Source organism: Oncorhynchus masou, chromosome 28 (genome assembly GCF_036934945.1).
Source record: "Oncorhynchus masou masou isolate Uvic2021 chromosome 28, UVic_Omas_1.1, whole genome shotgun sequence".
Classification (NCBI taxonomy): domain Eukaryota; kingdom Metazoa; phylum Chordata; class Actinopteri; order Salmoniformes; family Salmonidae; genus Oncorhynchus; species Oncorhynchus masou.
Window position 1 is genome coordinate 39035323 of NC_088239.1, and position 17576 is coordinate 39052898.

At 40.7% G+C, this 17576-nt stretch overlaps 1 protein-coding gene across 1 annotated transcript; it reads right to left on the reverse strand.

Annotated features, from left to right (window-relative positions):
• Positions 1 to 8114: 8114 nt before the first annotated feature.
• LOC135516983 (beta-1,3-galactosyltransferase 9) lies at positions 8115 to 9713 on the reverse strand. Its single transcript, XM_064941033.1, has 3 exons — positions 9708 to 9713; positions 8815 to 9521; positions 8115 to 8499 (listed from the first exon to the last, which is right to left on the reverse strand). Exons 1-3 carry the CDS (start codon positions 9711 to 9713, stop codon positions 8115 to 8117), a joined length of 1098 nt encoding a protein of 365 aa, XP_064797105.1.
• Between the last annotated feature and the right edge of the window lie 7863 nt (positions 9714 to 17576).

Below are 17576 nucleotides of genomic sequence, written 5' to 3' on the forward strand. Positions count from 1 at the left end.
AACCACCTGATATACAGTTCCTTGCGAAAGTATTCGCCCCCTTGAACTTTGCGACCTTTTGCCACATTTCAGGCTTCAAACATAAAGATATAAAACTGTATTTTTTGTGAAGAATCAACAACAAGTGGGACACAATCATGAAGTGGAACGACATTTATTGGATATTTCAAACTTTTAACAATTCAAAAACTGAAAAATTGGGCGTGCAAATTATTCAGCCCCTTTACTTTCAGTGCAGCAAACTCTCTCCAGAAGTTCAGTGAGGATCTCTAAATGATCCAATGTTGACCTAAATGACTAATGATGATAAATACATTGTTATTTTTCCTCATTATTGTTATTCACTGTGTATTTATTCAGGTCATTATTTCATATTTTTTATCTTTATCTTTAGCTTTTACATTGTTTGAGAAGGACCCGTAAGCATTTCACTGTTAGTCTACACTAGTTGTTCACGAAGCATGTGACAAATAAAATGTGATTTGATTTGAAAAAGGAAGTAAGGAGGTGGAAGAAAAAAAGAGACAGGAAGAAGAGAGGAGGAATACTGACCCCATCTGTCATACTGGAGGAACGCAGTCTGGAAGAGAGATGACACTGCTGAGGAGAGGGAGAAAAGAGAGACAGGGGGAGGGAGGTCGGGAGAGAGAAAGAGGAGGAGGAAAGGAGGGGGAGAGGACATGGAAGACATGGAAGAATAAAAGTGAGGGAGTTAGCAAAGTGAAACCTCAGTTTCCACACATTTTCCATATTCAGCAGCTGCCTTAGATTACCTTATATTAACACTAGATTCAAACTGTTCTCACCACAGCAGAGGTATGGCTGGGTCCGGCCACCTCTCCGTTGATGTCAGGCGGGGGTACGTGGAGGCTGGGGCCAGGAGTCGAGGTGAGGGACAGGTTCAGGTTGATCTTCTCTGAAAACTCCTTGTGGAGCGGGGGAGCGGCTGATGGGGGGTGGGTATCAACGTGATGGAGGAGTGGCCTGGAAGCAGGTTGTCTGGACTCTCTTCTGTGATTGGATCCCATGACTGTAGACAGAGATGCAAGATTCTCAAAGTACTGGGACCTCTGGTAATGGTCAGGCTAATGACATGGTCAACACTGGCAAATTTGGACACTATAGATAGCTGGCTATCTAGCTAATTTTAATTTCCTGTATTTTGCAGCTTCCAAGAAGCACTAACTTTTCACATAAGGATTTAATTACATAGCATTCCAGGGTGTTCTACAGTCTTCCCTGAGTCCAGACAGACCCTGCATCCGGAAATCAAAGGTAACACTCATGTCATCCATGTCCCTGGGTTCGACGTGTTCGTTCTCGAGGTCCTCAGAGATGTGTCGTCTGGAGCAGAACCCTCTGTGGGCCTGGATGTTGTTTGCACGCTGTTGATTGTAATTCTCCACCTCTGAAACAACATCCCTGGAGTAGAATAAATTACATTTACACACATGTTAGAGAAAACAATAGAGGACCTAGTACCGAGCCATGGGGGACACCAGAAGACCTACTACTGAGCCCTGAGGGACGCCAGAGGACATGGTACTGAGCCATGGGGGACACTAGAGGACCTAGAATAGGGCCCTGGGCAGCATCAGTTGTGAGACCACATGGTGTAGACACAGATCCCCTCCACGTCACCTGGTAGGAGCGACTTGTCAGGTAGGATGCAATCCTGAACAATGCAGAGCCTGAAACACCCAGTCCTGAGAGGGTATGGTGGAGAGGGTATGATGGGTCATTTCCACTGTGTAGATCTATTGTTGTGGTTGATGTAGTAGGTTCTGCCTAGGTTGTCCACCTTCTCCTTCCACCCTGGCAACGGGGGCTGGACCGCCTGGGACCTCTGGACGCTAGGGTCGGCCGAGTCGTTCACCTCCCATCCCTGAGAAACACACAGGCACAGGAGGAAAGAGCGCTCAAAGATACAGTCACAGAGAGAGACACTGGACAGTCAGGAGAAAAACCTTTGTCCTGCTAAATATCACCTTACCTAGGCAGTATTGTATTTTGTGAAAAACTATGAGCCATCTTGTCACGTTCTGACCTTAGTTCCTTTATTATGTCTTTGTGTTAGTTCGGTCAGGGCGTCAGTTGGGGTGGGTAGTCTATGTTCCTTTTTCTATGTGGTATTTATGTATTTGGCCTGGTATGGTTCTCAATCATAGGCAGGTGTCGTTCGTTGTCTCTGATTGAGAACCATACTTAGGCAGCCTGTTTTTCCCACTTGAGTTGTGGGTGATTGTTTTCTATGTCTTCACCATACAGAACTGTTCCGTTTTCGTTTCGTTCTTTCACTTTGTTATTTGTATTTTCGTGTTCAGTGTCTTTTCATTAAAAATGACGAACACTTACGACGCTGCACTCTCTCACTCTTGCTCTCTCTATCTCTCTTACTCAGATTGACGCAGACACACATACACAGAGTGCACAAAACATGAAGAACACCTTCCTAATATTGAATTGCAACCACCCAGGGATGCTGGCCTATGTTGACTCCAAAGCTTCCCACAGTTGTGCAGGATGTCCCTTGGGTGGTGGACCCTTCTTGATACACACAGGAAACTGTTGGGCATGAAAAATCCAGCAACATTGCAGTTATTGACACAAAACGGTGCATCTGGCAACTATTACCATACCCCGTTCAAAGGCACTTGAATCTTTTTTGTCTTGACCATTTACCCTCTGAATGGCACACATCCATGTCTCAATTATCTCAAGGCTTAAAAAAATCATTCTTTAAAAAATCTTTCACCTGGATCCACCAGGTCAGTTTATGTCATGGCAAAGAGGTGCTCATAATGTTTTGTGCACTCAGTATAGAGTCATACACACACATGCATGCACACTCACACACCAAACACATACCAAAAGATCAGATTTGTGAAAATGAAGGGAAGTGAGTGAGTGAATGGTGTTTGCAGAGAACAAGGCCAAACCAGACTCCCTGTGTGTGTGTGTGTGTGTGTGTGTGTGTGTGTGTGTGTGTGTGTGTGTGTGTGTGTGTGTGTGTGTGTGTGTGTGTGTGTGTGTGTGTGTGTGTGTGTGTGTGTGTGTGTGTGTGTGTGTGTGTGTGTGTGTGTGTGTGTGTGTGTGTGTGTGTGTGTGTGTGTGCTCGCGTATGTGTATGTGCAAGCATGCCTACATGTGTGTTCAAGCCTGCATGCATGTGTGTCTGCATGAGTGTTTGTGTGTCCCTGTCTTCTTATCTCTGCTTCTTCCCTGGTCAACCCCCCTGTTGTCTCCTTCTCCGGACTATCATTCTTTGGCAGGAATGCCATCTTTAGCCATAGATACTTGAGGCTAGAGACAGAAGAGTAGATACCAAAATGGCAGTTAGTTTTAGGGGAATGACACCATTTTTAGCTAACAACGGATTACATTGAAGTTCCTTTGAACCAAATACCATAATGACCTAAGCCTGTAGTTTCCATGACACCTAACTGAGTCTCACATGGATTAACATGCTCCTGAGAAAGGACAGGTGGACATTGTTCCCTACCGTGTGTGTGTCTGTGTGTCCATGTTACCTTTGTTGGTAGACTGAAACTGACCTTCTTGGCCGTAGGAGGAAATCTTTAAATGTGTATGGCCTCTGCATCGTAGGGTCATACTTCTACAACATTTGACATATAAATACATTTGATTTATTGATGTATAGCTTTTTTATATCAACAGTTATCATAAAGTGCTTTACAGTAACCTGGCCGAGACTCCATAGAGCACGTGAAATTTGCTCTACCGTTGTCCATATGGTGAAGGAATTCAATGAAAACCTACAAAAATATGAAGAAAATTGCTACTCTGTCCATCACATAAACACATTGACATCAGACCTGGGTCAAACAAATGAATTGTTTTAGCTTGACTGGTACAATAAAATAAATGAAAGTCATAAAGGTGAAAAACCTGCCCACCCTACACACTGTTTATTAAGCTAGCCTAAATCAAGTGCACCTCAAATATTTGAGAGTATTTAACACATGTATTTCACCCCACACACCCAGGTCTGATTGGCATACAGCAGCGGTGTAGCCATGGATACCTACCCAAAACATTTCCCAAAAATGATGAAATATAAATTGGTGTTTTATTTTATTACATTTTTAAAAGATGTGAGATTTATTTTCTATGGGTCATTTTATTATAATGTAACAACGAAATAGTCTGCGACAATCAAGCTGGCTTCCGACTACTGGTTAATTTAAACAAAAAAATCATACCGTGGTTTACCTCAACAACCTGGCAATGTCACATGACTAAACTTTGTAGCGCATAAGCTAGCAAGCTCTACCACGCTAGTTTACTCAAATTGACTCACCAGCTAAGGTAATTTAGTTGTTCTAGCAATGGCAAACCAAATGTTGATCGCTAGGTTTTTGAAAAAAAAGATGTCTGGAGGAAAAGGAGTGTGTACCAGGAAATAATTTTGATCACGCTACCGATAGCTTCAATAATGAGACATTAACAGGTGGCGCCAGGATAGAAACAACCGCAATTGCCATCACAACTGCCAATGCCACGTTGAGTCAGGCATGCTTGCCTACCCCACCGTCTCCTCTCATTCTTGATGCTTCGGGTGGGGGTGAACCTGCAGATTTGTCTGCCGTTGATGAACCAGCCTTTCAATCAAAGCTAGCAAAGTTCCCTTCAAGTATGATAAATAGCAAATCACACTGCTTCTCTTCAAGGTGGTATGAACAGTTTCTGTCGACTGAGTATAGTAAAGCAAAAGATGTAATTTATTGTAAGTTTTGTTTGGCAATATGGCAAATGTCGAATTCAGATTTATAAGAGATGGATTTAAAAACTGGAAACTCACAAGAAATGCTGCAAACACGAGAATAGCAAATTACATGATAGTGCCCTTGCTAAATTTGAATCCTCCAATTCGGAAGTCGTGGGACTGTGTTGAACCAACTTCATGGATTTTATAGAAAGAAACCATGCATATGTTAAAGTGGTCATAGTTAAAAGCATTCCAGGTGAAGCTGGTTGAGAGAATGCCAAGAGTGTGCAAAGCTGTCATCAATGCAAATGACAGCTACTTTTGGTAGCAAATGACAGCTACTTTTCTAAAATAGCTAATATATTTGGATTTGTTTAACACTTTTTTTGGTTACTGCATGATTCCATATGTGTTATTTCATAGTTGTGATGTCTTCACTATTATTCTACAACGTAGAAAATATTAAAAATAAAGAATAAGTCAGTGTGTCTAAATGTTTGACTGGTACTGTATGTAATCGTATACAAATGTAAGCAAAGTTTGAAATTATTATATTTTGGTCAATGTTCTTTTTATTTAACTTGTATTTACTCAAAGAAACCATTGAGACCAGGGACTCATATACAATGGTACCCTGAGGTACTGACTGAACTACAATTACAGAATTAACACTACAGCTTCAAACACCACAAATCCAAGCAGTTGCAATTCTCATTAAATTCATTCAACAATTAAAGTCCTAAACTGCGCTAGAGGCACCAGAGAGTCAAGATGTAGGGCGTTTTGTAGGCTATTCCAAAAATGGGGGCAGTAAAACTGAAGATGGATTAACATAGATCGGGATGGAACCTCGAGAGTTAACTATCCCTGTGAACGTGTTTGGTGTCTCATATTTTAACATTTTAACCGTGAGGTAGGTCAGAGGCTTGTAATAGAGCTTTTTAAGCTAAACGTGATCTACGAGACTTTTGACACAGGATCCAGTGATAAGAATTAAAACTGTCACCTGTGATAACGTGAAGTTATATCTGTTTGGGCTTCTTGCAGTCAATTTGCAGTCTACAAATTATTTGTAATTATTTTGTGGCCCCTTGTCCATCCGCTCAAGATAAAATTTGGCCTGAGATGGATACGTTAATCTGACATATGAATAACTAAATTGAAGATTACAATTATAATCAACCAAAGCTTGAAACCATATTGTGAGTGTTCAGTGACCAGCCGGAGGTAGACAGCACAACAACACCCTCCTCAGGGGATAGATACTCACTGCAAAGCCAATTAGTACACAGCTGGGGCCACAAGTTGCTTTGTGTCTTCCTCTATATAGGTGTGCCAGGAGAGGAGTTAGAGAAAGATTGGGAGTAGAGATGGGGACCTGTGAGGAAGTCGGGTTTTCCTACCTCAGAGAAAGCGTCTGTGACTGGGCACCTTGTCGCTTAATCAAGGCAGGCTTTAGGTAGAGAGAAGCGTTACTTATGTGTAGATGATAGTCTAAGACAGGAGTAGCTGTTTGTTGTTTTGCTTTCCCTTTTTGGCCACGGCATTTGGTCAACGGCTTAGATTATGTTTATTTGTTTTGCTACACTGGTGTTTCAGCGTTGGCCGTTCCCTGTTTAGTAAACGGAACCACAGCTACAGTAATAGGAACTACAGCCACTGCCTCTGGTCTGTTCATTTTATGCCTCCCGCCTGTGTTAGGGCGCTTCGGGCAAGCTGATCCATTCACAATATGTGAGCCCTGGGTTGGATTGAAACAACACCTGATGATGACTTCACAAATGCTATACAAGGCCTAAATAGTATTATTGATGATATATAATTTATAAAGTATGGTTACATTCCAAGATCAGCACCTCCCCCCACAGCAACAATATCTGGCTTCTTCTGCAAAACAATCTGGCTTTTTGCAATCAAATCCCTTTAACTGCAACTCTTCAATTATCCTCTTGAAACTCTAGGGGCGCAATTTCATTTTTGGATGAAAAACGTTCACGTTTTAAACAAGATATTTTGTCACAAAAAGATGCTCGACTATGCATATAATTGATAGCTTTGGAAAGAAAACACTCTGAATTTTCCAGAACTGCAAAGGAAACCAGCAGGATTTTTGAGGCTGCGTTTTCCATTGTCTCCTTATATGGCTGTGAATGCGAGAGGAATGAGCCTGCCCTTTCTGTCGTTTCCCCAATGTGTCTGCAGCATTGTGACGTATTTGTAGGCATATCATTGGAAGATTGACCATAAGAGACTACATTTTCCAGGTGTCCACCCGGTGTCCTCTGTCGAAATTGGTGCGTCTTTTTCAGCTGCTGGTTTTTTTCCATGCGATTCTGAGGGGAAAGCAGGCTTCCACGAACTGCATATCAATGAAGAGATATGTGGAAAAAACACCTTGAGGATTGATTCCAAACAACGTTTGCCATGTTTCGGTCGATATTATGGAGTTAATTCGGAAAAAGTTTGACGTTGTTGGTGACTGAATTTTCGGTTCGTTTCGGTAGCCAAATGTGATGTACAAAACGGAGCGATTTCTCCTACACAAAGATTCTTTCAGGAAAAACTGAACATTTGCTATGTAACTGAGAGTCTCCTTATTGAAAACATCCGAAGCTCTTCAAAGGTAAACGATTTTATTTATTTGGTTATCTGGTTTTTGTGAAAATGTTGCGTGCTAAATGCTACTCAAAATGCTAAGTTAGCTTAGCATACTCTTACACAAATTAGTGATTTGCTATGGTTCAAAAGCATATTTTGAAAATCTGAGATGACAGTGTTGTTAAGAAAAGGCTAAGCTTGAGAGCAGGCGCATTATTTTCATTTTATTTGCGATTTTCAGAAATCGTTAACGTTGCGTTATGCTAATGAGCCTGAGGCTTTATTCACGATCCCGGATCCGGGATGGGGAGTATCAAGATTTAATCTGCTTATTATTTACATGATCAAATAAAGTAGAGAATTGTTTCCTGAAATAAAAACTGAAATGCAATACTGAGACTCATATTCAAACTTATACACACACACACACACACACACACACACACACACACACACACACAGGTACGGACACACTTATATGTATATAGTGTAGGATACAGTATCTATTGCATCTTAGCCGCTCTCACTGCTCATCCATTGTCTCTTAACCAAGGCAGGCTTTAGGTAGAGAGAAGCGTTCCTCATTTAATATTTATATGTACTTATCCCATTCCTTTACTAGATTGTGTGTATTAGGTTTTGTTGTGGAATTAGTTCGATATTCGGTTTAGTTGTGGAATTGTTAGATATTACCCGTTAGATACTGCTGCACTGTCAGATCTAGAAGCATAAGCATTTCACTACACTCATAATACCATCTGATAATCATGTGTATGTAGATTTGGATTCAGTCTTCCTGTCCCTTTGAGTTGAAGAAGGACAGTTTGTCCAGGTAAGTGAGAGCCTTGCAAGCCACCAGGCCATAGTAGGTCTCTAGAAGGGAACATCCTCCATCCTCCTGGCCCAGATCTGCCCACACTGTCCCAAGCTCCTCACTCCCCATCCCTGGGGTGTTGAACAGGTAGCGATAACAGCAGTCATTATAATGAATGTGTTTCTCCCCTGAGAAGCGTGCACTGTGGGTGGGTACCACCCCGGCCTTCCAGGCACACAGGCCCACAAACACATCAGCTGGAAGGGCGGCACGGACCCCAGCTGACGCCACATACACCTTCCTGACCACATCCTGGGAGAGGACAGAGGCAGTTCTGGCACAGTAGTCTGGGAGATACCTGTTAGGGCACAGTAAAATGTACACTGTTAGTATAATTTAGGTCATACCTGGGTGCATATTAAGGAGCAAGCAGGATACATGGGAGTTATTCAGCCTTTTGAAGGACAATGGAAGCTGATTATTATTTATTTCTAAACTAAAACTAAACGTTTTAAATTCAGTACAATTAACACATTGTTTCTTAATAATATAAAGTATTGTCCTATTGTTTCCATGTGTAGTTTCCTACTGTTTCCATAAGTATGTTCCTACGGTTTACAATGCCCTCCAAGAGTGGATGAATAACTCTCCTATGTATATCCAGGTACAGTACCTGTCTGGATAGAGGGCTGGAGATAAGTAGCTGGGACTGGAGGGGTCTCGGTCGGGGGTGTCTTTGTGCATCACCCTCCCCAAGTAGAGGTCCTCAGGGTGCCTTCTTAGCCCCAGTAGGTAACCCCCTAATGCAGGGAGGTTGACAAACACAGAGTCCTCTGTGATCAGGACGAACCTGGCTACGGGGCAGAAAGCCACCACCCACCGTAACGCCAACAGCTCCCTCTCGGCCTGACCATGAGGGGAGTCATTCACGTATCCTTGGACCATGTCGCCATGGCGACCGGACTCCGTCATAACAGTCTCCTGGGTGGCGGTGGAGGGAGACAATCCCAGGAAGAAGAGTGTTCTCACGGCAAAACTCTGGACCCGTGTTTGGTTGGCCCAAGTGGCCCTTACCGCATTCCTCTGGGTGTGATTGCTTGGGGAACTGAAGACGATGGTGAGGAGGAAGAGGTCACTGTTCAGGCAGACATTTGGATTTGTAATGGGGTAATACTGGGACTCATTTCCCCTGGTCCCACTCAGGTCTAGTTTACGGGCCCTCTCCCTCACGTCCAGCACTGTTCCATCTGTGTATACCCCTGGGGTGGGCTGGAGAATGTACTCCTCTACAAAGTCAGCCCCAAACAACAGGGCATGGAACAGAAGCACATTGAAGAGCAGGAAACACCACTGGTGGGTACGCAACCTGCACAGAGAGAACTGCAGAGAGAGAGAGATTCAAACGTACTGATGTAACACATTAACACACAAAACAACCCTGATCACAATGCTCAGCTGTTCCTAATCTTCATTTAGAAAATCCACAGACATGGTTGGGAGTTTCCAGTTAGAAATAAAAAAGGTCAGTTTCATGCTAATGTCTTTGAGGGAACTAAATATGCTCACCTGCATGATGTCTGCTCATAAAGAACTGCTCCTCTGAAACAGTAAAGCCCTGAGTAACTTGGTCACTCTGGCTGAATGAATAGACTAGTATGAATCTAGTTTGTAGAGGTCTTTCCACCACCTGGTAACTCTACCACCAGGTAACAGTAACACTACACTCTTCCACAGGGTCAGATGGCTGGCTATTCACAAGGAAAGTATCCTCTATCATACATATAGTAATGGCCTGCAGAGAGACTGGATTAATGCACTGTATGAGAAACAACAACCCAGGTAAACAAACCAAGTAAACCGATTGTTTACTGTCCTTTAACCCTTTACACTTGTGGTAATTGGCCTATATGGATAGGGTTAAATTGAAATGTTTCTTACAGAAGAAATATGAAAAGCATATGCATAGCCATGGTGGTAATTGAAAGGGAACAGTTTGAAGATTGTGGGGTGAGCTCACCTGACACAAGACTGAATCCAAACATTACACTGTTGATTTTATGTGCATTTTACATTTATTGTACTTTTTGCCACATTTGCCACGAGATTTTAAAATACTCTGGATACATTCAGTAACATGATAAGAATATTTCTTGAAAATGTAGTCTGGATACATTCAGTAACATGATAAGTATATTCTTGAAAATGTGGGGTAGGTGCAACATTAGACAAGGTTTGAAGAGAGGACTAACTGGTGTTTCCTAGTGGCTACACACCTCTCCAAAGTGTGCACACACTTTTATGACTCAAAGAAGTCTTCAAATACAAGTTGCTTTTTGAGCTGTCTTAGCTGTGTCATTGAGGAACTCGCACAAGCACACTTGTAGTTGTTTTGTTTAGAACACGAACCTGTATCTCCGCAATCACACAATTACTGTTATTCTTTACACAATCTCAAAACGGTCCATTAGAAATCGCAATCTGGGTCAAGTGGGCATCATTTGAAAGCTTGTTCTATTGCCAACATGACCAGCTAAGTTATAAAATATGATATTACAAGGTTAGGCTTTCACAATGCAAATTTTCTTCACAAATAGACAAACAGGCTCATTCTGTTCAGAACAACACTGGGTATGATACCATGTCATCTTGTAGCTGTACATAAAACATAGGTATAATAAATGTTGAAAATGTATATGACATAATATGGAAATGTGAAGTGCACTTTTGGTCTCAAGGGTGTTTGGGTATATGGTATAAGGGTATATGACATCAAAGAGGTATTTATTATAATCCTCAACGTCTCATCTTTCAAAATACATAGAGTCCACTTAATTTACAGCATTTCCCTCACTCAGACAACAACATTTTTGCAAAAGTTGCCCAATTAGCAGGAGGGACTAACTTCTTGTCACACAAGGTGCTCAAGTTCAGAACAGCTATTAGTCAAAACCCCATTACAGCACTGTGAATCGCAGCGCCAGAGCTCTGACATCATGTATACTGTAGCATGTTACTGTAGAGCTACTGTATTCCAATTTAGCCATTTATCAGTGCCCAAATCTGCCATTTGAAATGGTATACAGGTACGAGTGTAAAGGGTCCCATTTAGGCCAGGTTTCAATCAGATCAGTGTTAACCCACAATAACCGGCAAACCCATAGCATTATCATTGCTTTTGATAAGGAGATGTCAGAGGTGTAACTGCGTTGGCGCTGTCAAATCGGTGAGCAGATAATCTTGCCTACATGAAGAAATACTACAGTTTACTATAGTATACTGTAGAATACTATACTACACACTGTAGTATCCCTCTGTCATGCCCTGGCCTTAGTATTCAGTGTTTTCTTTATTATTTTGGTTAGGCCATGGTGTGACATCGGTGATGATGTGTTTTACTTGTCTAGGGGTTTTGTAGATCGATGGGGTTGTGTTCAGTGTAGTATTCTAGGTAAGTCTATGGTTGCCTAGAGTGGTTCTCAATCAGAGGCAGGTGTTTTTTCAGCCATATTCTTTGGGTATTTTGTGGGTGATTGTTTCCTGCCTCTGTGTTTTGCACCAGTTAGGACTGTTTCGGTTTTTCCACATTTTCTTATTTTTGTATATGTATATTGTTCACGTTATCATCTTTATTAAAGATGTTCAACCATAACCACGCTGCATTTTGGTCCTCCTCTCCTTCACAGGAAGAAAACCGTTACACCCTCGATCATATGTAGAACTTAATATAGAATGTGCTGGTATACTGTAGAATGCTACATTTAACTGCAAAAACACTACTATTTTTTTTTTTACTACAGTATACAATTTACATATACCCTGCCCATTCCCCTCCCCCATATTGTATTTTGTGCCACACAAGTGAAAAACCTACATGTCAAGTATAGACCATATTGAGTGTAAGTTATAGAACTAAGCAGAAGTTCTGAACTCTCTCTTTTTTTGACCCCAGTCCTACCCATGTACAGGTTATGGAAAATTGGCTATTTTAGTATTTCTCCAGTATGTTTCCTGAAGGAAAAAGTCTCCACTTCTATGTCAAAGATAATAAAACTAAACCACTACTGTAAATACTATAGTAATGAACGCAGAAACACTACATTAATTACTATAGTATATAATAGTTATTTTACTACAATATTTATATTATAGTTAACTGTAAATGCAATAGTAAACTGCAGTAAATACTACAGAGGTCTGCAGACTTTAGTCCCCAAATACACTACAGTAAAGTCTACAAAAGCACTACAGTAAATACTATAGTATTTATATGATAGTACACTATCATATTTTTTCATGTGGGTGTGGTCATTGTTACAAAACCACACCCGTCCTTATATCCCACTCACATTATAAGTTCAGAAAGATAAGGTGTAGGATACAGGTTATTCATACATGAGACACGACACAACATATAACAAAAATCAGAGAAGAACTTAAAAAGAACAGGTTTCATTTTACTTAAAAAACATCCTCAAATGTCACCCTCCCCACTGAATCCACTGCCGGTACAATGCCAGAATGCAGCCAGCAACCCAGTCCCAAACCAAAAATCCATAAGCCCTACGATGCATCAGCATTCTGCAACATCTTGAGACCACTGGCTCCCTGTTGACAACACCACATCCTGAAAACCAGTTCACCGACACGCACAACCCTCCAGGATGCCCCAACTGCAGACCAAAGAAGACAATGCCCAAAGACATTCTCAGAGCAAAATGCTCCTTAATCAAAACACGGAGACCATAAAAAATGCAAATTACCTGAAAAGTTTCTCGGCTCATTCTAAAAGTCAAAGTCGTTGTACCGAGGCATGACTTCCACAGAACCCTTGAGTCTTCCAATCGGCTGTTCACTTTTTCTTGTCAATAGACACACTAAAATCAGTACCAGGTTCTAAAAAGTCATAGATTATTACATTTTAGGTGGTCTATCGATCGTTTTACCAGAAAGAATAGCTAAAACTAATGGAAGGGAATGGAATGTTCGTGTTGAAAAAAATTCAACAAACTCTGTTGAAAACAAACTGGGAGCATTCGTAAATGGAAGTCTGGATGAACACACCTCAGGAACAATACAGAGAAGATTTCTAATGTCCACTAGCTGACCACAACCACACAACTGCTGAACCACACAACTACTGACCGAGTTGGGTATGTTACCAAATGTAATCTATTAGTTACTAGTTACCAAAATTGCAATTAATAACGTAATCTGGTTACATTCAGTTACTTTTAGATTACTTTCCCCTTAAGAGGCATTAGAAGAAGACAAAAATGTATGTTACCAATTGAACAACACCTATTGCAGGATAAATAAATGTTGAAGTTTACATAGCTGGCCATATATGGATGTTAAATTTTGCTTTATGGGTTGGTTATGTAGGCTTCTTCTAACCCATCACTTTCTACTACATAAAATAGTATGATTATATCTTTACATTAAAAAAAAAAAGTCTATCAGAATTCCAGTAATTTCAAATAATGTTATGCCACTTGATCTTCAAGAATAGGACTTGGAAATATGGAAGTGTAGATTAGCCAAATTGTTTTACCTGAGCATAACCACAAAACAAATGACTTATTAGCCAGCCCTACTCTGTTGTTTATGATTTTGTTGTCATGGAGGACTGATTGGGCTCATTGACTCAAGTTGGGAAAAAAATGCTGCACTCTTGCATGCTTTGAGCATTACTGAAAAGTGCTATTTTCATGTGAAAAATGAATGCCATATGCTTAATTTGCTATAGACCTATTGTTTGCCTTTTTGTTGATGACACTGATATCTTGATCATATGCAGCTGTTTAAAGGGAAAATCCTTTAATGAAACAATAACAAAATCTTTGCCCAGCCTCTGAAATGTAACCACTCTCAGATTATTAGACAGAGCTATGGATAAAAGGACCGACCCTCCATTATATCAGAATTATTGTTTTAACCATGTTATGAGGCTATACAGTGTTTGTTTACATTTAAAATGTTCACAAACATTGGAGAAAAACACACTTATTATTCTTCAAGAATTGATACATACAGTACCAGTCAAACATTTGGACACACCTAAACATTCCAAGGTTTTTCTTGATGTTTACTATTTTCTATATTGCATAATAATAGCAAGACATCAAAACTATGAAAGTTCTGATGGAGGAGTATGTCTTGGTGGTGGCAAGGACACACCCACATCAAACCACACCCCCAAGCCAACTCACATTTGGCTTCTGTCATGGCCGCCAGAATTTATATTTTTTTTTCCCCCATTTTATTTATAAACACAAACAAAAAAAACAACACAACACAACCACCACAGCAGATACACACCACCAGCATTTATCGATGAGCAAGCCAAAATACAAGCCCAAAGCAGCGGGTGCAGTTCCTGTTTGGATGTTAAATGACGAGACACATTTGCGGTCCAAACACTTAAGACACACCCTATCCCCTCAGCCCTCAAATTAAGTGGACACTTCTGATGACGTTTCATGACGTTTGACGAGTATACACTTGCAGGGCAAGGGATGACCCTTAACGTCCTTGTGTACTTGTAATGTGATATTGTACCCCCTAGCTCGATTGTCCATTGTTTGTAATCTATGTATGCTTGTGTTCCCTATGTGCTTTATGTATTGATTTGTTGTTAATAAATAAAAAAGGGATGTGAGGAAGGAATGATTTTTAAAGGAACCACGATTGGCTGGAAATGTATCACTTGTTAATGCCGCGATGATTGTTTTCAGCCACCGGTGGATTGTTGGTGCTTTATATGCGCTACATTCAATTATCAGTGCATGTCTACTTATATTAAATATATAATTATTAATATACACCTACTGTATGATAGCTAGTAAATCAATTAGCTGACTAATGTTAGCCTGCCTAGCTGGGAACTTCTGAAGAAGGAAAATGTTTTATTTCTACAATTTCCAAAACAAAACTGTACATCACTAAGAAAAGTCCACGAAAACTTAAAGACAACATCAATGGAGTAGTAAGTAAAAACAAATGCAAATAAGTTATACATTTTTCTACTACGTAAAAAGTAAATATCGTAGCGAATTGAATTATGGGGAGTTTCAGGCCCTTGAGTGAACATAATTGTACACTCGCAAAGCTGACTATAAATTATGGCTGAAGGGCTTACGTTGCAAACTTCCCTTGCTTGGCGAAATCATTTGGACCACCTGCCAAGATGGTGACGGGGATTCTCCCAAGGGCATAAGGTGAGAGTAAGTGGACGAGGGTGTGTCTTTTAAAGTGTTTGGACGCAAGCAGAGTCATTGATGCTTGTTTAGCAAATTGCAATGCATCCGGGTATATCAACCATGCTTGCAAAAACACTGATGCAGCAATTCACATTTACCAAAAGATGGCAGCAACGTCCCATCTTACACCCATAACATCTTGACAGGAGCTGTCAATTCACTAACAAAATAAACCTAATAATAATATCGAACATGAACAGTTTAGTTTTTTCAGGTATAAAAGAAACAACACATTTTGATAGTCTCCTCACTTTTCCCATTAAAAAAAAGTTATTTCATAAAATATTTAGACCCCTTGACTTTTTCCACGTTTCGTTACAGCCTTATTTTAAAATTGACTTTAAAAAAATCATCCTTCACAATATACACACAATACCCCATAATGAAAAAGCAAAAACAGGTTTTTAGACATTAAAAAAAAAAAAGATTTCTTAAGTATTCAGACCCTTTGCTCAGACAAAATTGAGCTCGGGTGCATCCTGTTTCCATTGATCATCCTTGAGATGTTTGTAGAACTTGATTGGAGTCCACCTGTGGTAAATTCAATTGACTGGACATTATTTTTATACTGAGGAGTGATTTCCTTCTGGCCACACTATCATCAAAGCCTGATTGCTGCAGAGATGGTTGTCCTTCTGGAAGGTTCTCCCATCTCCAGAGGAACTCTGGAGCTCTGTCAGAGCGACCATTGGGTTCTTGGTCACCTCCATGACCAAGGCACTTCTCCCCCAACTGCTCAGTTTGGCCGGGCGGCCAGCTCTAGGAAGTCTTGGTGGTTCCAAACTTCTTCAATTTAAAATGGGAGGCCACTGCGTTCTTGGGGAACTTAAATGCTGCAGACATTTTTTGGGACCCTTCCACCGATCTGTGCCTCAACACAATCTTGTTTCTGAGCTTTAGACAATTCCTTCGAACTCATGGCTTGGTTTTTGCTCGGTCAACTCTGGAACCTTATATAGGTGTGCCCCTTTCCAAATCATGTCCAATCAATTGAATTTACCACAGGTGGACTCCAATCAATACCTCACGAACAAAAATATGTATGCAACATTTTTACGGCATTACAGTTCATATAAGGAAATAAGTCAATTGAAAAAAATACTTCGCCCTAATCTACAGATTTTACGACTGGGGAGCCAGGCCCAGCCAATCAGAAGGAGTTTTTCCACACAAAAGGGCTTTACTACATACAGAAATACTGTTTCATCAGCTGTCCAGGTGGCTGGTCTCAGACAATCCCGCAGCTGAAGAAGCCAGATGTGGACATCCTGGGTTCCCGTGGTTACACGTGGTCTGCGGTTGAGGCTGGTTGGACGTACTGCCAAATTCTCTAAAACGATGGAGGCAGTTTAGAGGATAAATTAAATAACTCATTTTCTGGTGGACATTCCTGCATTCAGCGTGCCAATTACACACTCCATCAACTTGAGAAATTTCAGGCAACAAAACTGCACATTTTAGAGTGGTTCACCTGTATAATGACCATGCTGTTTAAACAGCTTCTTGATATGCCACACCTGTCAGATGGAAAGATTCTTGGCAAAGAAGAAATGCTCACTAACAGGGATGGAAACAAATGCGTTCACCAAATTGAGAAATTGTGAGTATGGAATATTTCTGGGATCTTTTATTTCAGCTCATGAAGCAAACACTTTACATGTTGCATTTATATTTCTGTTCAGTATAGTTGTGCTATGCATTTGTAGAGAGAAAATGATAAGTAGCGTATAGTGACTTTTTCTCCAATGCAACTTCCAACAGCTATTTAAAAGGGGTATCATTGCAGCTTTTGACGTTATCGATCATAGTCTGCCGTTGAAAAAAAGTGTTATAGCCTTACCCCCCCTGCTATATTCTGGATAAAATAATTACTTGTAACAGAACACAGAGGGGGTTCTTGAATGGAAGCCTCTCCAACATAATCCAGGTAGAATCAGAAATTCCCCAGGGCAGCTGTCTAGGCCCATATATATATATAAACTGGCTTTGAGAAAATGTATATGTATGCGGATGAATCAACACTATACACATCAGCTACTACAGCAACTGGAGCACTTAAGAGCTGCAGATATTTTCAGAATCCATGGCAAGGAATAAGTTTGTCCTACATATTGGAAAAACATTCACTAAACCTCAACTAAATATTGTAAGACTGTGGAAATTGAGTAATATGAGG

Excerpts from the sequence above, each read along its gene's own strand:
- LOC135516983 (XM_064941033.1), bottom strand. Across the intron at positions 8,500-8,814 it reads CCAGCCCTCTATCCAGACAG|GTATCTCCCAGACTACTGTG; the intron begins GTACTGTACCTG and ends GTGCCCTAACAG.